The 20,908-nt window shown below is 39.8% G+C and overlaps 1 protein-coding gene across 9 annotated transcripts in view; it reads right to left on the reverse strand.

Annotated features, from left to right (window-relative positions):
• The window catches only part of tenm3 (teneurin transmembrane protein 3), a 233,519-nt gene that overhangs the window by 85,231 nt on the left and 127,380 nt on the right, over nucleotides 1-20,908 (reverse strand). For all 9 annotated transcript variants that reach the window (XM_015046553.1, XM_015046552.1, XM_015046551.1 and 6 more), the window contains 5 exons: nucleotides 14,222-14,471; nucleotides 12,463-12,564; nucleotides 11,424-11,618; nucleotides 7,314-7,514; nucleotides 1,840-2,025 (listed from right to left, as the gene is read on the reverse strand). In XM_015046553.1, the coding sequence (XP_014902039.1) occupies nucleotides 1,840-2,025; nucleotides 7,314-7,514; nucleotides 11,424-11,618; nucleotides 12,463-12,564; nucleotides 14,222-14,471 (934 nt within the window). The remainder of the gene's footprint in view (nucleotides 1-1,839; nucleotides 2,026-7,313; nucleotides 7,515-11,423; nucleotides 11,619-12,462; nucleotides 12,565-14,221; nucleotides 14,472-20,908) is intronic.

Genomic DNA, 20,908 nt, shown 5'->3' on the forward strand with positions numbered 1-20,908 from the left:
ACTACATCATGTTGGCTTTAGTAAATCTGGAACAAACTTCCAGAAAACTGAAAAACAGCTGAAACACCGAGTTCCTTTAAATCAAGACTAAATACCCACATGAATAGAGTTGCTCTTGAACTACAATAAATGTAATATTGAGCTTTTAATTGATGATTTTAATTTTATATGATGTGTTTATAATGTTTTTGTTATGTTTTTCTATATGTATAAAACTTTAAATCGCCTTGCTGCCGAAATATGTTATACAACTATAAACTTGATTGATTATAACAGACACCTACTTTGATTCAAGAATGTGTAGTGCTGTGAAAAAGCATACAGCCACTTTCAGATTCCTTTTGTTTTTGCCATTTTTTTTCAGATAAAAATTCAGTTTTAAACTGCAGACTGTCCCCTTGTTGGATCATAAACTAACTGGATTGACCACATTTTTTAAACATAAAAAAGTTCTCCAAAAAGAGACACTTCCCGCCCCAAACTAAAGATATTCAAGAGCAGACAAGGACGAAACACACATCTATAACTCCGCAAAAAGCGACATAACCTAAGGCTTTGGGACTCCAGTGAACCACAGTAAGGGCCAGTATTCACAGATGGAGAAAACATTCAACACTGGGGAACCCTCCAGAGTGGCCAACCCATCTAAATTACTGCAGGAATGGATGGCACCTCATTCAGAAGGTCACAAAAAGACCCAGGACATCTGCAGACGTCCACTGCCTCAGTTAAGGTCAGATTTTCTGATTTAGGAAAAAGAGAAACACAGAGAAAATGAGGGAGTTCCCAGTAAAAAACCACAGCTGACCAAAGAATGCCTTATGGAAACTGTTGCTGCCAAGTGTTGTACAAACACTGTTAGGAGGCAAAGCATTTCTGAAATGAGGCCAGGTTTGTTTGGATTGTGGAGAGTGAAGAGTGCTGAATCGCAATTGATGAATTACTTATGGAATAATTATTTAAATGTGTCACATTTTTTTTAAAGTAAATGCAGAAATAATTTATCAACTGTAGAATTATATTATATAGATACATGTACTGATTTCATTTTAAAAAGTTAATATAATTATTTCATGATTTAATACATTTTACATAATGAATTAATTTAAACTGTCAAAAACATAAACTTGGAAGAAGTTGCCTTGACTTCCTGTTTGAAGCAGCCAATCAGACGTCAGGTCTCCAGAGAGCTGCCTTAGTCCCGCCCACTGAGTTTGATGGCTGAAGTTGACAGTTTAAATTAATTTGTGATGTGATTGAGCACAAGGATATAAAATTATTCATTAGATTGTGAAATAAGTATGGCTAATGTTTAAAATAAAATACATACATTTAATTGAGGCACATATAATCAATTCTATATGAATAAATTATTATGGATTTAATTCCAGCTTTGATAAATTAATGACATTTAAATACTTTTTTCATAAGTTATTTATTGTACTTTGGCACTCCTGACTCTCCATATTGGATAACTTTTTACCCATAATAAATAAAATAATCATCTGAAAACTGCTTTTTGTAATCACCCTGGTTATCCTTGATAAATGCCAGATTTCTTTATTGTTGTGAAACGTTTAAGGATGAACAAAAGCAGAAAACACATCCATGGACAGAACTATATTAAATAGAACTTGCAGTCGTACAAACAGGCCAGTAAGTAGTGAAGGACTAATAAAGAAATGTGTTATATTTTTTGACGCAACAAGGATTCAAAACCTTTGACCTGGAAGTTATTTCTTCTGCGCTCGCTAGACAATAAGCCCAATCTTTGAGTCCATGTCTGTCTCCTTTCATGGACGTTTTTTAGTGAAATGTGTTTGCACGTCATCCACTCACCAATGTTGCAGTGCTCTCCTGTCCATCCTTGGTCACACTCACACTTCCCGTCTTTACACACTCCATTCTTGCTGCACAGCGGATGGCAGGCCTTCTGATCACAGACGGTTCCCGTCCAGCCCTCTTCGCAGCGACACATACCGCCGTAGCACATCCCATGGTTGCCACAGTCTACTTCACACACCTCTGTAAGAGTAACACAGAGGTAAGAGGCAAATTAGGACACATTATTTCATTTGGTCTGTGAAACAACAATCCAATTGCTTGGCAACATAAAGTAGGACATTGTTTTAAGCCCTCGCACAGCAATCCTCAAAATAATTCCATATTCACTTTGCAAGAGCAAAACAACCCGCCACAATGTTATTGTTAGCTGTTTATTACATTGCATTGATTTTTAAAGTACAGCTGTTCTTGCCAAGCTCTGGTCTTGACATTAGCATTAACAGGAATATCTGCAGCAGCTGACACCAGCCACGTTTAATTTACCTGGCATAAAGGACATGTAGCTGGGATCCACTCATAAAGCACACCGGCAAAGCAGTGACACCTGAGCTACTTAGTTGCTGAATGTATTGATGCACCTTTTGATATTAGCTCAGAAAGGCTAATTAAGCAGCAGAGCCGCTGCTGTTTGCAGTTCATCCTTGTATGAAGAAATATCTCAAGCTCTTAGCTTGAAACCTTTTGCGCTCTGAATGTCGTGGTGATTTTGTATAACGGCTGACGGCTGTTTTTGCAAAACTCAAGCTAATAGTAAGCCATAAAGAAGGTTACAACTAGAAGCAGAGGCATTATATCCTTCATCTGAATGTGTCGGTGCTTAACATGCAACAGTCTTCTCAGCTCAACTGCATACCACAGGAAGACGCAACATTTTGACCTCAAAGAGAGGCCTGTGAACGCCCTGTCTGTGAAGTTAATGTGGTGGAACCTGATGAAAATGGGGAAGCATTAAGATGTGAGGAACTTTAACAAGGGTCAAACTGTCTTGGTGGATGAGTCATGGTGTGTCCACAAGCGCAGAGAAACTGGTGAACCAGTAAAAGGGTCAGGACTTGTTGATGGACCAGAGAGATGGCAGGGTTGCCTGTGTTGCCAAAAACAAAAGCTTCTGTTGCCAGAATTACTGAAAAAGAATATATTTTTTTCTTTTAAAGAAAGCTTTAAACTATAAAACAGGGTTATGGTCACTGAAAAATAACAATAATTATGACTTTAATCTCAAAATTATGACATTAATCTCAGAATTCTAATTCTGTGTCTATCTACATCTAAATCCAAATAAACAAACATTCTTCGGTGCATGTCCATTATGTTAGCATGTTCTTTGATATAGGATTTATAAATCTGCACACTGAAAGCCTGTGTCAAATTTGGCAGATCTGAGTTTTAAGACTAGATTTGTCTGCTGCTGCATAAACAATTTTAACAATTCTGAATCTTAGCAAAAAATGAGAATTCTGAGATTAAAGTCAGAATTTTTTTTTCTCCAGTGGCTCTAATCCTCGTCTATAAAAAGTCAGTTTATATATATATATATATATATATATATATATATATATATATATATATATAAACTGACTTTAATAAATAATTTTGGAGAGTATTAGCCAGAGCTGCACGATGCCACTATTGGCTGTTGCCTTACAGCAAAATGATCCTGGGTTCAAATCCTGGCCTCTGTAGAGTTTGGATGTCCTTTGCATGCATGGGTTCTTTCCAAGTACACCAGCTTCCTCCCACAGTCCAAAAACATGAGTGTTAGGTTAATTGGTCTCTCTAAATTGCCTTTGGGTATGAGTGTGTGTGGCCTGTGTGTCTCTGTGTTGCCCTGTAATGGAATGGCGACCTGTGCAGAGTGCACCTCTCAACCAATCACCAATAGGCACCAACCCCCACAGCTCTCCATGGATAAGCAGGTATAGCCAATTGATAGATGGATGGAGTATTTAACGTTAAGTGAAATTAAATCAAACACATATTCTCTACAAATATAGTTACATTTTAACATCTTAAGTGATTTTATACTGATAAGTCCCAAAAACTGGCCTGTCCAATTGTTATTTTCAGTTATTTGGAGTGTAGAGAATATTGAGGCTGATATGTTCTATTTAAGTTGTACTACAAATCCACAAATTGCAGAAAAAAGTATCACATAGATATCATAGAAAGCAAAGACAACATGTGCAACAGTTTGACCTCTGCAAGTTCAAAACACAAAGCTCAGCATGATAAAACTCCCACACAAAAGTCACACACATTACTCAGATGAATGCCGCAAGCTGTAAGCTATTGCATATCTGTCTTATGTTTCCCTGCTTAGGTAAATAACACCGCAACACTGCCTTTCTTCCTACACATTCGATACTGAAGAATACAGAATTTAATCTCCAGCCATTATTCTTGGAGATGTCAAAAAACCGGAGGTGACAAAGATCCAACAATAACTCAGTCCCATGCAATGTTATGCAGAGGCTCAGTCTACCCGGATGAATATTTAATGTTCTCTGCATGCCAAATGCAGAGGTCATTGAATGCAAATGAAAGCAGCCCAATCTATTTCCTGATTAACTTGGCTAGTGATTACTTGACCCTGAAGTTCTGACGTTTCTCACACTGGCACTTTCTGAAACCAGATCTCTGAGTGAAACTTTTCTGTAACGTCCTCCGCAGAGGTGTGAAGTACTCTGCTGGAGCGAAAGTACGCAGAGTTCTGTTGACAACAAAAACAGTGGCGGATAGCACCGTCTTGTGCTTCATAGCCTGTTGAGTTGAACACAATTCCTTATAAGGCATACATGTGCTACCTGAGCCTTCGTTCATGGGAGACAGGTCACTTTTTGAGATCTTAAGTGGAAGATAAGAGTCAAAAGCGTAGCGTGTTCGATGACATGCTAAAATCGTAGCGCCATCTAGTGTCTTGGCATGACAACTGCAGCTGACTCAACGTGTGTGGGTGGTTTGGTCTAAATGTGGAACGTTTCCCTGATCAACGTGCAAAAATACTGGCAGTTTCGAGGCAGCCTAAAATAAATTGTGACATCACAGCAAAAACGTGTCTTGTTGAACATTTATAAAGTAAATTTTGAAATTCTGTATCCCATAAACACATGCACTACACAAAATGCAACAAACATACTTCAAAGGCATAGTAGAATTTGATATTCATCATGTTCAAATCTATACAAAACATGTTTCTGAATAAACAAACAGTTAGACAAAAAAACATTGTAAACAGAATTAACGCTGACTAAATACTTTATGGAAACAATTATGACCTCTGAGCATTTTGGGGGTTTTTTCCAACAGGAAAACCCTGAAACACTGCAGACATTGTTCATGAATGATCAGAAGAATATGATGAGCTTGTCCAATTTGTCCCAATCCAATAACACCATCCAGAATGTTCTGGGCAAAAAAACTCCAATCATGGGTGGAACATCTCGCAGCTTCCTGGATGTAGAGGTCATGCAGACAGCAGACTGTGAGACCTTGTGCAGGCCATGCCTCCAGAGGTCAGGACTGGCTGAGTCTGGGAACTGAGGCTATGCGCTACTTTTACTGTCTGCGATTTCCCTTTGATTTGTGTGTGTGTGTGTGTGTTTATATCCAACGGCCAAATGAAAGCCTGGTCAGGAAAAGCTTGATATAGAACAAAAGCACGGCAGTGTGAACTCAGCTGTGTTTGTGAGCGGCCATGTGGCTCTCCCACAGTCAGCCTGCGTTAGCGTGGCTGTCTCTGTGAGTCCGCGTCAAAGAAAGAGAGATTATACGCCACACTGCTAAACTCTGATAAGGGACTGAAGTGCCTTAGGTTGAATGTCGATGTATCTATCCACACGTGTGTGTTTGATGGCTGCGTATTTGAATGTTTTGACAGATCCTGAGGAAAAGGTCAACAGCACACCAAAAGTAATATTGTATCAGTGCAGGATGTATGCACGTGTGCGTGCTACTAAGACACAACACTTAATTGGATGTGTGCTTGATGGTTTTGACAATACTTGCTATAACAGCTTGAGGCAACACAAACAGAAGTGAGAGCGCGCATACACACTCCCTTCCTCTTTTGTTTGTTTTTATGTCATGCCATCTGTTACTGATCTGCATTCTTCCTCAGTTTTCCTGCGTTTTATCTCCCTTTTTACTGCTTTTCCTCTCTCCGTCTCCAAACTGCAGAGACACTGAGAGCATATTTGAAGTAATCGTCCTATTAAAAGTAAAAAAAGCTTAACATTACATTGAAATTAAACCTGGCTACCTTTTCAGAAGTGAGCCAAGAGAGCTGTGGCACAACAGCAGTGTCAAATGACCATTTCAGCAAGTCAGGAATGATGCAGATTAAAAAAAAAAATCAATCAAAATTGATCTCTATCTACTTTTAAAGATGTGGAATAGATAACGGCTGCATGAGAAGGTATATTTCCTCTGATCCTGTTGCTAAGAGAGAACAAAAAGTGGCATCCAGGTTTTATTCCTGGAAAAAAAATTAATGCTCAACATAAAAGCCAGAAACACATCTAAGCTACTTTTTATGCTGCTCTCTGTTACACTCCACTGCCTTTCTCTGCTAACTCACTTCAACCACTATAGAAAATTTCACCTTCCCACTTCAGTTCTCTCACATCAAATCTGTCCTGCGTGGATGTTGGGGTTGTAAAAATATTTAATTTTCAAATATAATCAGAAAATTTTGGATTTTTAAGATACTCATTCAGATCAAAATTAGTATGAACCGTTTTTTCTTTCCAAGTTGACACCAAACTTCATACATTAATCGTGGCGAAGCATCTTAAACCCAACACTGTGACGTCGGAATCAAAGTTACAAATGTCACCACAGCTGTGTGTGTGAATGTGTGTGTATGAATATGTATAAAAGTAGAAGTAAATTGCACTTTTTCCACATCTTTTTTATTTATTGTTGCATGTCTAGCACTGACTTATTAATTCTGATCATATTTGTTACATTACTGCCATGTTATGCTAACATGGCTCTTTAAAACGTCTGAGAAATATTGTGTGAAAAGAGCTGAGGAAGTCATTGTAGAGCCCCTTCCCTCCATCTTGGATCTGCTTCAGAACCGCAGTGGGGACAGGGCTCTGATTATTGCCAGAGATCGCTCACACCCTCTCCATGAACTTCTGGGACCGTCGTCATCAGGCAAACGGTACCACAGCATCAAAAGCAGAACCACCAGAGATGCAGCTTTCTGCCTCAGGCTGTTAGGATTGCAAGCTTCTAATCACATTATGCACATATCATACTGCAAAATTTGTTTTTGTGTATGCTATTATCTAAACATCCCAGAAATACACCACTCCATAGTTGTAGTACTGTAAAAGCTACAGTATTTTTATACAGGTCTGTGTGTAATATACAGGATGTACAGGATATAAATATACAGGAATTTAATGTAAACTTGTTTATTTTTGTATTTGTAGATATCAGCTCATTGGAAATGACCCCACCTAGAGAACAGTCTGCTCCCGTCCAGTTCTGGTCGCAGGCACATGTGCTGGTCTCTGCGTTGTAGGTGCCGTGGCCAGAGCACTGGTCCGGACACAAGGCCTTGGCAATCTCACAGCTGGCTCCGCCCCATCCCGGCTGACAGTGGCACTCGCCGTGGATACACACCCCATGGGCCGAACAACTGGGGTCTATGCAGTCCACTGGAGACAGATGGGGAGAAGGGGTGGATAATTTAACAGACGCTCCTGCTGCAGGAGTTTTATTTTTCCTTTAATATTGTAACAAGAACATGAGTTCTTTTTTAAGCAAGAGAGCAGATATCAGTGAAAATCTTTTCCAGCCGTCTGCCTAAAATGTAAGAGGAAAAAAAAAAAAAAACGCCAGCACACAAGCACGCTTTGCATACTTGGATAAAACGCACCTTTCATTGCCAGGGTGTGATTTGTGTATTCTCATACAGTTTGAGATTAGTTTTCCTGAAAAGACAAACGCTACACTTGTGATGGACATGTTACACAGAATTTTAAAATTAAATGTGCAAATTTAGCTTCTGCGTGTCATGTCATTGTGATTAAATCTGTTCTGCTTGTTGAACCGTTATTTAACTACAGACATAAAAAAATAAAAAATAAAATTGGGCACGTTCATCCAGTTGATTATTCAATTTGCACATCCCAGATAGAGACATGAAGATGCAGGATGCAGAGCTGAAAACTTTAGGCCACCACTATAATACAAAATGACTCGATCTGTTAGGATCTTTTTATGTCTGTTCCTGGTCTCTCATTGGCTTGTTTTGGCTGCTGTTATGCAACCCTTCAATCACTGTCCCGTTTGTTTATTGAGCAAACCTTTTCAACTGACATGAATTATGGAAAAAATAATAATTTCAATTCATAACTTATCTCAAAACACCTGTGGACGTCTGGCTTAGCTGTGGATCATAATTTATTATGGTATCAGATGTGTAGGTAACTTAATAAGAGCAGCATTATTTCTATATGCTGCAGAAAATCCAAGGTGTGAAGGTGGTTTTAGCCGTTTATGAGATCCTGGTCCTGATATTTGGATTTTAGAGATAATAAATGTTATGAGTTTCAAGTAATTTGCTCGATACTCTTATTAATGCTAATTTCCTGATTAAAAGTCGGTTTATTTCTGTCTGTGATCAAACAGAAATGGGAACCGCTACAGGAAGCCAGAGGAAATATGCACAACAAACTTTCCTTCTTGTTTAAGGGCTCATTTAAACTTCCTGACATTGCAGAAAAATGGCAATAAAAATTAAAAATGACTTCTGCAGCTAACAGAGAGTACCGATTTGAATCAGCGTTACGACCAAGGTGCTGCCCAGAGTGACTTGACTGTGTGGCTCAGTGGGTTAGGAGAAGTGCAAATGAAGCTGGGTCGGTGTTAGAAGTCAGGCTCCTGTGCATGTTGTTGCATTTATGAACACACAGACCTGAGAAAATGCGATTAAATGAAAATGCTTAATCGATGCTGTCAAGAACGCAGAGAAAACACATCCAGTTATAAACCCAACTCACCTCATCACCCAAATCGGCTTTCACCGCTCACATAAATGATCTTCATTATGTCTGCTTTTATACACTCTTTAAAGATTTGAATATAAAGTCACTCTGCCGTTGGTTTGTGAACCTGCGTAGCGCGCCGTATGTGCCGCGAATGCCAAATTAGTGTCAACTGGCTGCGATTAAATTGCTGTAATGTACACCGTGTAGCTTGTCTAAGCTTTTAGCAACTGCAGTGTAACCACTGATGTGTAATTGTATGTCAGATTAGAGTAAATTAATTTGAGCTGGAACATTATCATTTTAATAAGCTACTTTTCAGCAGGGGTAACTCAAGCAGGTGTGCATAGGTCATTCAGATTATTAGCTTTAAATCTGCACTGTTATGTATTTAGCCACTGGGTGGTCAAATTCATGTAGGGAGAAAAGGTGAAAACTAACAAGGGATTAATTACATTAACAATGCACCTCTATCCCACCCAGGGGTTGGAAAGCACCTAGGTGGGCTAATGCTAACCTTCATAAACCTAAGAATGTTTAACTGGCATCTTTTTTTTTAAATAAGTTTAACACTTTAAATTGTCATTTTACATTGATAAAGTCCTTACAGAAAAGATGAGAGCTAATGGTATTATTATTACTATGGCAGCTATTAACAAAATATCACACAAAGCAAAGTGGTTCACAGTTCCTACAATGCTTGTGGCTGTTGGACACATTCTGATAAAGAAGCCTAATAATCTGTAGCAACAAGCTTTAATGTGCTCTCGCAGTTCAAGTCATCAGGCACAGGAACTATTCGGCTGAGTTCAGCAGGCAGAAAACAGATTTGCTTAATGATTGTAATTGCTCTGGTCCTGCAGTGTTGGAGGAAAATGTCCTGCAGGGATGCTAGGACTAATCTGATGCAGCAGCACTCTGCTACTTTGGCCACTCTCTGCAGGGCTTTCTGATCTTCAGCTGAAGTAGATTCTGAATCACAAGCCGATCCCCGGGTCCAGAACACAGTCTATGTTGGCCGTACAGAATATTTTAGGAATTGCCATGGAGACCTTAACGTTTCTCTCCTGTCTTTGTCAGGTGACAAACCTGTGAACACCAGAGCATCAGGATGTGTGGATGAGGTGTTGTCCCTGTAAAAATAGGCACTCAGGTAGCTGAGGCTGATCACCGTCACCACAGGTGCATCGTTGGTAATCTCGTTACACTTCAGGCGGGATGGTCAACCTTTCACTGTTTCAGTACTTGGCATACCAGCTGCAAAATTATATATCTTAGTCATAACATGCCCAGCGTCAAACATTTCTCACTAAATGCTGATGCTGGTACATTGGGGTTGCTGTGTTTACAGAATACATAAATTATTTTCTGTCATACACAGTCTTTGCAGTGAAGTCTTGGGTTGTAATGAAATATGGCGAAGTTCAGGGGCTGTTTTAAAATTTGAGAGTGGCCGTCTGCCTGCCAACAGATGAAGTGCTACTCCACTTCCCTTCTTTAGGCAGGCAGACCAGATATAAGATTTAGACCTACAGCATGATCGACAAACTTCACGATTGTGTTTTACTAGAGGGGTGGGCACACTGACGAAGGTGCTGGGGGGTTTACACCAGAGGTGTTACAACCCATCCTATGTTCGTAATAACATTAGAAAAGCAAGGCAGGTGCCCACACTGTAATTTCCCCAGTGTAACAAGCAGCTGAATACCAGTGTTCTCCGCTGCAGCTTGGTAAAGAGTCTGAGGGGGAGCATCGCTGTTAAATGCTGAGAAGAAGTACGTTCTGTCTTTTCCACTCTGGTCCACCTTGATGTTGGCCTTCGCACGTTGTCTTCAGTAAAGATCTCGTTTGTTGAGCGTGTCCAGAAAATGATTTCCTGGTTTGCCTTTTAAGTGAGTTAGGAACAGCTCACAAACTGATGCACTAGTGATGCAGAGCACTGAGCAGAGTCTGGATGCAGGTTTTCAAAGATCTGTTGTTGTGTTGACAGATTCCCCTCAACAATGGCAAACAACAGAATGCTTCAAGTTCTTATGTGAAAACTCATGATAGTTGTTCCCTGCTTTATAACTGAAGTATGTAACTTTTATTTTAAGCGACTATTGCCATCTGAAGAAATGCACCACTCCCGGTCAAAAACAACCAATCAGAGCCAGGAGGAGCATTTTAGCTGTCAATAAACTTGTGAAAGTGCTGCTAAATGTGCTAATAATAGATCAATAAATTACCGTTCCAGGAACACCACTTATTTCCTGTCACCGGTAGCTATGCTAAATAGACTTATAAGTCAAGGCAGACTCTACCGGCGGGAAGTCACTGTAGTGTAGTAGAGATACATGAGCATGATTGACAGCGCTAAGACCATTCTCTGGGAGAAGGAAGAGGAGCTCAAATTCTCCTCAGGTTATCAGTGTCATACCATGTTGTAATAACATAGTGACAGTTTCAGCAATTGTTTATTTTTTAAATAAAAGTTACAAACTGCTGATTTAAGTTGAACATTTATTGCATATCTATACAAATACCAATAAATTAATCAGCACCAACCCACTGCCTTGGTGGTCTTCTTTTTCCTACCTTCATCACAGTTATCTCCCTTATAACCAGTGTTGCAGATGCAGGCTCCCATCATGCAGATGCCATGTCCTCCACAGTTGATGTCAATGCACTGGTTGGACGGGACGTCACACTCGGTGCCTTTCCACCCACTGTAGCACTGGCAGCGGCCGCGAGAGTAGTGGCCATTCCCACTGCACAGGACCGGGCAGGCTGCTGAATTAGATACATGGAGACAGACGACTTAGTCGGGCGGTAAATCACCTCCTTTTGAACAAAATTTTGTAAACCAACGAAATCTGCAATTAGTCAAAATCTGAATAATTTATGATTTAAACGGAATAAACAGCTCCAGGGGCCTTGAGCAGCTTTTGTCTGAATATTTATAGTTACCTTTTCTTATTGTGCGAGTAAAATAATTCTATTATTCCTTTGAGATGCGAACAGCTTGCTTACTTGATTGATGAATCCAGGGTAAAAACAAGGCCAGAAAACACAGGCGCCAAACAATGCTCAACACACCAATTATTTTCTATTATAATCCCCCACACATCAGCCCAAGACACTTTCTGACACTGTCCTATTTTCAAGCACTGTTGCACCTGAAAAAACACAATTTTTATTTCTGGTCTCTTCCTCCTGTGACAGCCGGGCTCCTGTAACCGCTCTCCTCCACTTTTATATCAGCACTGTCTTTTTAATAAAAGCATAAGGGGAGATTATTGTGCAGGCTACACAAATAGAAAGAACAAGACGAGTTTGCTGCAAAGTTTCCTGATATTTCATAAAGTAGCTGTGGGGTGCCTTTGACCTGTGATGTATGAGGTTGCATTTGGCTTTAGGCTATGCAAAACGATATAAACAGGTGTGTCTAAAATAATATGCGGTAAGTTGATCCCCGACCCAGGGAACATGAAGGCTGTGAAAATGGAAAGGCGAGTGTACAGAGCAGCCGACGGAGCCTTCGGAGTGCGCGGGTCACGTTTACTGCTGGGATAACAATCTCGGAACAATAACTGCTTCTCTGTGGGTGGCTGAGTGTTTTTCTATGAGCATTTACCTCGAGAGCAGTCAGGCCCCAGAAATCCCGGGAAACAGTGGCATATTCCTGAGAGACAGTCACCGTTTCCGTGACAATTCTGAGGACACTCCATAATTGACTCTGATTAAGTGAATATGAGAAAGGGAGAGAGAGAAAGAGAAAGGGAGAATTTAGTTGTGAAAATTAATTAGGTAGATTTGAAATGAAACTGAATATTTTAAGAAATAACATGCACAGAGTGAAGCTGCATAGAGAACCAATCATCTGTGGTTGCTGTTGTTACAGCCAGTCGGCCCCATCAACACATTTAAAAATCCAATTATCCTGCTGTCTCACTGGCTCCTTTTCTTCTTATGTGACTAGTACAACCGGCCATGAAGACCTGTAAGTGTGTGTGTGTGTGTTTTAAGAAAACACAGCTGCATATGTGTACGAGTGGCACACATGCACATAACCGGAGAGCACATACAGCATACAGTCTGCAATCAGCAGATGGCACATCTTGTGTTTGTGGTTTCAGTTTTTGTGCTGGAAAGTTATGATTTCAGAATATTGTGCAGATAACCACATTAACTTTGTAACAAAAAGCAGTATTTACTTATATTTACATTTACACTGCAGCACGATTTTGATTATAGTCTTATCATACCCTCAGGAAAAGCTGCAAGAACAGTCCAATTAAAATCTATGTATTAGTAATTATCAGACTGATTGCTGTAAAGAATGAGCAGAAATGATTGTACTCTTGTGCAATGCTTAACTCCGTTTGCATTAAAATGACCTCTAATATAAGGAAGCTGTTGCTTCAAATATTACAGATGAAAGAGCATTTTTCATGATATTCAAAGGGTGCAAGTCCAATAAGAATCTCTTACTTAAGACAGTAAGTGAATCAAAGACCTTTGGACAACATTCATATAAAAATGGGAAGTGAACAATTTTCTTCTGTTCAAAAAATAATTAATGACCGACTGAAATTCAGCAGGATGACCAAAGACGCTTCAGCGTTACAAAAAGGTTTTTAAAAAAAATCTCAATATTCTGGCAGTCAGTAAATAGAAATTACATGAGGAATCATATGCCACTGAAAACAGGAAATGCTTAGTCCCAGTTGTTTTGTATTCTATACAATATTTGGTTTTCAAACTATAAAGTCAGTTTTATCACATTAACACTGGTTAAATCCTGATTTCAAACACCGTCAAGCTAAATCTGCCCGCATGCAAGTTATTTCAGAAGACTTGCTTATGAAAAGTGAGCTGAACATGGTCTAGCTCATGCTGGGGATGTGAATTCAGCTCACATTTGTAGCAGAAGAGCGCTACACAAGAATAAATTCAGTCTTTATGTCATTGAGCCAGTTTTGGAACAAGCTTACCAGGACAATAGGGACAATACATTTTATTATTCCTGAGGCATTTTGAGTTTTGGGATGTTAAAGCAGAAAATCCTCCATTGTGCCACTGCAATATAAAATCAGCAGGTTCCAGTGAGCATTGCATAAGTGGGCTTCGATCAGTAGTTAAGTAGATATTTAATCAGAAGATGAGACGTTTGTGTGACATACCCCCCATGGCCTTTTATATGCACTTCAATGGGAGAATGAGAGACAGATTGCGGAGGATCCTTCAACATTCGCCTAAAACAATTGTTTGCAGGCTGCCATCACTCTTTGAAATAAAAAATATACTCAAAACTTAAAAGGTTAGTTTACAAAAAGCCAGGCTAACAAAACTCAAAGGCGCACAGTACTCATTAACACACACACGGATCCTACCTATGACGATCGTACTGTAGGAGACTTGCTCTGTGTTCCGCCCATCGTTGTAAAATGCCAGATGCCAGATTCCTGTGTCCAGGTACTGGATGAAGCCGGCCTCCAGCACGTTGACGGAGCGCGTGTGTCGAGCGCCAGGCTCCTCCTCGTGGAAACCGGCGATGTACGCATACATAGAGTCTGCGTCGCTGAGCGCTCGCTTGTCTTTGGAAATGAGCCGACTACCGTCCAGCAGCTCAACAAAATCATACTGGAAGACACAAATACGCAGAAATACAAGCATCATTCACCATGATGGACATTCAGGGACAAATATGTTAAGTCTTGGAGACCTGTCCAATGTTCTGGTCAAATTAAACCTGAAGTGATTGGCCATAATGACCACTGTTGCATTTAGAAGAAAAAGGGGGAATTGGTGTAAGCCTGAGAATACCATATTGGGGTGGAATAAAATGTTTGACCCAAAAAGCACTTCTATCAAATACCAAAGAATTGTATGTAAACTTTAGAACAAAGGATATAAGATAAGCAAGATGCCTTTAAAAATGAAAAAACAAACTGCATCACTTTGCTTTTAAGCGAAGGAACTCTTGGACTGGAATTTCCCTTTCTACATCGGCTTCATAGATTGCATGAAGGCCTATGATAACCTTGGTAGAAACACAATGCAGAAGATTTTCCAACACTATGGAGTGTCCAGTGAGCTCCTCAGGATCATCCAACATTTATATGGTATGAGGGCCTGAAATGCAAAGCAGTCTGTGAAGGTGTTTGCTAGTAACAGGAACATATCAACTGTTTAGAAGAAGAAATAAATTTACCAAACTCAACTGAATGGCTTAGACACCGCAGATGATCTGCTATCTCAAGATATTTAGGATTACCAGAAACAATGAAGTCTTTAAACAGCCTGAGCAGCACTGTGAACAAGCAGTGGGGCTAAGTAAGTAATACCTGCAGCTCTAGTGATTCAGCATCAACAACAAACTTTCATCAGCAATGTAAATCTGTGCTCCTTTACAAAGATGGTGGAAAACAATGACACCCACAATGAACTATAAAACCTTTTTAAACAATTGTCTCAATTGTATATTTTTGATAATGTACAAACCAGCAGTTTTGGGAGAGAATATTTTCTAGGGATACCAGAAGTAAATCTGGCAGAAAAAAATCTACACAAAAAGATAATCTTAATTACATCACCAGGCAAGTTACAACCTGGAGCCCCCAGGTAGGAGGAAGAGAGGAAGGTCCAAAAACAGAAGCATTTGGACTTTATAACACAATGTAAAAGACCTGGATGCACTTTGACCCAACTGGACTAGACTAGTGATTATATGTCAGTGGTTTTTGCCTCATGGGGGATGGCAGTGACTGAATTAAACTGCTAAGATTAATAAAAACAATTAAATGGGAGTTACATTAAGAGTCTTATATGTCAAAGCATGAGAGGGTGTTTTGAATTGTGTGAGTCGTATGTGCTTTAGGCCAATCACAGGGAGCCTTGTCCTGCTGTATGTGTTTTGGTGTTAAAATAGAGTGGCAACTTTTCACCGTAACCACATGTTTGAGAAGGGATTGCTGCAAAGTGTCTCAATACAACGAGCTGGGCTTCTTTAGAGAAACAAGTTTTTACCAAATGGCATTACATTCTCTACTGACTAACTGCTACACAGTTATACGGGGATTGTATTGTACAACATGTACTTGAATCTGAATGTGAGAATGACTAGGCTGGAATGTAAAGGGTTGGATTGAATTTAGACCTTAAATATCTGAATAGGAATTGTACCAAGTGGTGATTCACATCAAAAATGTGATTCTTGGAAAGAGTCTCAGTTACAAACCAGAAACCAAAAAGCAATTACACAAAGAAAATTGGTGACCCGGGCTGTATGAAAGAAAGGAAAGAAGTGAGGTTTTGAGGAATTCTTGCAAGCTGCATGTTTTGTGTTTTTTTCCGTCTGATCTGAAGGGCTGCTGGCGTGTTTATGCTTTCGAGTCAGGAACAGATGAACATTGATTTGGCCAGTTGAGTCAGCAACATCTTTCTAATATCAAAATATATTTTTAGTGAATCTTCCCATCAAAACACTGGGGAAAAAGTTAGCTTTCCCTTAAGCATATTTGATGACTGACTCAATGATACCATTGATTTGTTTTAGCTCTAAACTTCAGCATGGAACCATCTTGATCTGGTATTTTATATTTAGAAAAGACAAACCATTGTTTTCTAACTTTTACGCATGGTTTGAGTCTCTTTGCTGTGGGAATTGAAGCTGGGTCATGACAGTGACTGTTCTGTTTTATTTAAAGAACACAGATAAATCACAGTCTGACCAAGGCGACATATGTTTCTGGAACATCATAATCTGTAGCTCTGTCATCATTTCTGAAAACCTCAGATAATCTCAACCAAACCAGCCGGAAGAGGATTTATCAGCTGAGATAACTGGTTAAAAGTACCTAGCAAGTTACTCACTCTGGTTAGTGACACAGTCTGGGTAGACACACAGTGGAGTTTTTAACTACATGCCATGGAGGATTGCCCTGCATACAAAGACCATGGTCTTCTTAAAACTGTCCAAAATCATGGCTAAGTTAACGTGTCCCTCTCTACGTTGTCATGTTGTGTTTTGTTTGTCCTGTGTGTCTATGTGTTGTCTTGTCCTCTTGCCCAATAATCAATGAAGATACATATGAGCCCCCCACGACTCAGCAAGGATAAATGGGTATAGACAGGTGAATGGATGGATGGATGGGATAAATCTCTTTTTGTGGACGTCATTTTGCCTTTCAAGTAGAAGCTGCCCACTAATAATGCACACCTTACTTTCAGGTGTTGATCTCCACACAATCCTCTAAACAAATACTTATACATCAACCTAAATGCTTACGCCTGCATTAAGACATGCAGGTTTAAGCTGGAAAATACACATTAAAATAAGGATATGGTCAAAATTCTAGCTTGACTTATGACTGCATCAACAGAGTGTAAAAAGATAGTTTCCCCTGCCTGACTGCGGGTTTACCGACGATTCCTGGTTTAAAATAGCAGCTAAAACTGTGGAACCAGCTCTCAGTTGTAGTCCAGGAGGCAGACACCCTGTCTACTTTTAAGACTAGGATTAAAACTTTCCTTTTTTATAAATCTTGTAGTTGGACTGGCTTAGGTTACTATTAGGTTGGGTTATTTCTGGAGCTATGCTGCTATGGGATTCAACTGCTGGAGGACATTTCCACCACCTGTTTTTACAACTTTTTACTCTCTCTACTCTCTGTGCGTTTGCTTCCAAAGGCTTTGTCTTCTCCTTTCCTTTCCCAGTGAATGTACTCATGGCCCAGTGCTTCCATGTTGTCTGGGTTCCCCCTTAACTTCCAGTCAGTGAAGGCAGACGGCTGCCTATCCATAGCTTATTTATAGAATGTGGGATTGCTGCAAAGTTAATTAGTCAATTCAATTCCAAAGGCTTCCAGAGAAAACTTATTAAATGGCATTTCATAACCAAATTTGTCTCATTGTATTGTATTATAGCTGGATTAACTGAACCATAGTTTACTCCTACTGTAGGATGAATTGTATCAGAATGAACTGAATCAATCTGGACTGAATTTATTTGTGAATTTGGTGTGTGTGTGTGTTTGGGGGGTGGGGGGTATGCTTACTCAACAGATTTGTTTTACTTTTGCCGTTTTTGTCACATTTCAACGCTTTAAACTTTCACATAAAATTTTATTTCAAACCTGAGTGTCTGATCACCTGAGTAAAAACAAAAATGATCCAAGAAAACATAAGAAAGAAAGTCACAGGCATCTAGAAGTCTGGAAGGGGCTACAAACTTATTTCAGTGGCTTTGAGACCCAAAGGAAAAACACTAAGTCTTTATCCACATGGAACAGTGGGAAAGCTTTCCAGGAGTTGCTGGCCTAACAGAGCTACTCCCAGAATGCATTGATTACTCAGGAGAAATCTGGACAACATGGAAAGCTCTGCAGCTTCACTTCTCTCAGGTCAGGCCACTGTTGATGTAACAACAAGAAGGAGAGAGTAGGCAACATCCTGTGATGACATAAAAGTGGGACTTTCTGGAAGATTCTTGTCCTGCTACATCTGGTGTAACACTTTGGAAAAAAACAACAACATTCTGACAGTCAAATGCGTTGCAGTTTTGGGATCTTAATGTTTTGCTATAACAAATGGAACCAAGAACTGTGATCTATTCTCAGCAATTCACAGGGAGAGACTCCAGCCATCAGACTGTGGCCTTGGGTTATTCAGGACAATAATTCAGCAAACCAGGAAGTCCACCTCTGAACGACGTAAGCAAGCGCATGAAAAACCCAAAAATATTCATTTTAAAAAATTCTGCAACAAAGAGAGGAATAAAAATGTCTCCACAGTGATGTGAACCACTTATTACCGCTTCTCATAAACACTCAATGGCAGCTGTTGCTGGCAAGGCTGGCAGAACCACTTACTTGATTTAGGAGGAAATAACTTTTTCTCACAAGGCGAGGCTGCTTTGGAAAGCTTTTTACCCCTTAGAAAATTATATCATCCTTTTAAAACTACTTTTAGTATTTACTCAGGTTTCTGTGTCTTACAATAAATTGTGTTTGATGATCTGAAACATTTATGTGCGACAAAAAAAGGAAACTCAAGTAATCCTTTTCACAGCACTTGAATTATATAGAGAATTGACTTGTTTTGTGCTGCAAAGTCCCTTGAGACATCTTGTCTTGTGTTTTGATGCGATATAAATACAACTGCAATGAACTAAACTGCATTACTTTGACAACGACACATCAACCAGTAAAACACATATGACTAAGGACAAGGCGTGTCAATTGTGAAAGAAGCAGTCGCAGTTACTCCGAAGCAACTGAGAGTCCCCTGCGAGAATCACGTTTCCACCACCGGAACGTGAAGCGGCCATGATGAGCTGGGCTCCAAGAACAAAGGAGAATCTGTTAACAAAGAGGAGAAAAACTGCGTTCCCCCGTACTTCCATCGCTCCATCTTTAAAACATTAGGGTTTTAGTATCGTGGTTTTCTTGCCTCAAGGCCAGAGCAGTGCCACCACTGATGGAACATTTCAAACTTACATCAGACAATTTAAAAAAAAAAACCCACAAATAGCTACAAAATATAACTATGAAACGTGTCTTACAAGAAATGTGGATCTAATTGCAACTAAGGCCCCTCAGCAAAAAGCACAGCTGGAGATGAAGTATATCCAAAATTGCTGTAACCCAACATCCATTTATGCATATGGCATCAAACACTAAATTGATCTGCTTCTCTAAAGGTTTACTTATTATGCCTTCGGTGCTTTTGGGTTCAACTAGCTGCGCATTTACTTGCATGTGAATTCATTCAAAAGCAACATTTCTTTTGGTTTAAATCTTTGGATCAAAAAGTTGAAGCTGTTAAGTTTATTTTAAGAAAGTTTTATATTTAAAAGCTAAAATCTGCAAACTTAGAAGGAATAATGAGAACTTGACTATTTGGTGAGGGCAAGGACGTATATATGCTTATTTATCCATTAGGAATAGGCCAACACTGAATTAGGAGTGGCGCTGCGGGAAACTATTTTTGGCCACACACAGATGTAAGTGCATCAAATAAAGAGGCAGATGAAGCTGTTCAGCTTCCCTTTTAACTAAAACCACAAAACACATTTAACCTGGACTCAGTTAAAAGATTGGAGGGTTTGACATTTTGAGAGAGGAAGTGTTATTTATTTAAAAAAAAAAGAAGCTCTGGTGTGTGTTAAACGAATGAAAGGTCGAATGAATCACTGAAGGCGTGGATGTTTGTTCACGGCATCAAATCAGCGGCAGTCATCTTTCTGATGTGGCGAAATCGTTGAGACGTACAGATAAAAACACAGACCGAGCCGTCGCTGAGGTTCGCTCCCATCTCCAACATGATTTCTTTCTTGAAGCGGTTTCAAAATGCGACCGTTATAATGACGAACTCACACTAACTTTTCGTACTCCTCATTGCTCGTGGCACCTGGGTGGAGCGATGGACCACAGATGAAGCGATTAGCACCCGTTCCTGCACATCGGATGATTCCGGCTGTGACTACGTCTGTCTTTCTGTGTGGACTGGGAGTTTCCTGTGTCCCTGCATGTCGGTGTGCGTGGGTGAGTGTCTGGCTGTAATGGCCATGTGGTGAAATGGAGACATATCCAGGGTGTACACTGGCTCATATCCAATGTCAGCTGAGACAGAATCCAGGCTCGACAAGAAGAAAGGGGGAGGAGGTAATTATTTGGCAGTTACCTTAGTTTAGGCTTATGACCAGCATAACTGTAACACCCTTAATCTCTTCCAGATGAAGTTCAGCTTTAAGTGAAGTACTGATTAAGTCTCCTTCAAATGTGTTTCATTTTGCTTCATTTTTATAGTCAGATCAGTAGCATACAGTCATTTACAATGTTCTGCGTCAACATTTCTGTTTGAGTTTTCATCTCAAACACAGCAACATAAGCAACCATAAAATCCCCTTTCTTCCTAACGCACAACATGACTCTAAGCAGGAGAAGTGTGGGAAATGGAGAAGAAGCACACCAACACTGATAGGAATGCTAATCTTTTTTCCAAAGGGCTGAAATGTAGACGAACTATGCTTTGCTTTTGCAGCCTTACATCCCTGGAGTTCCAATCCACTAAATCAG

This window comes from Poecilia latipinna, unplaced genomic scaffold (assembly GCF_001443285.1).
Source record: "Poecilia latipinna isolate Pla-1442-1.1 unplaced genomic scaffold, P_latipinna-1.0 Scaffold783, whole genome shotgun sequence".
Taxonomy (NCBI): domain Eukaryota; kingdom Metazoa; phylum Chordata; class Actinopteri; order Cyprinodontiformes; family Poeciliidae; genus Poecilia; species Poecilia latipinna.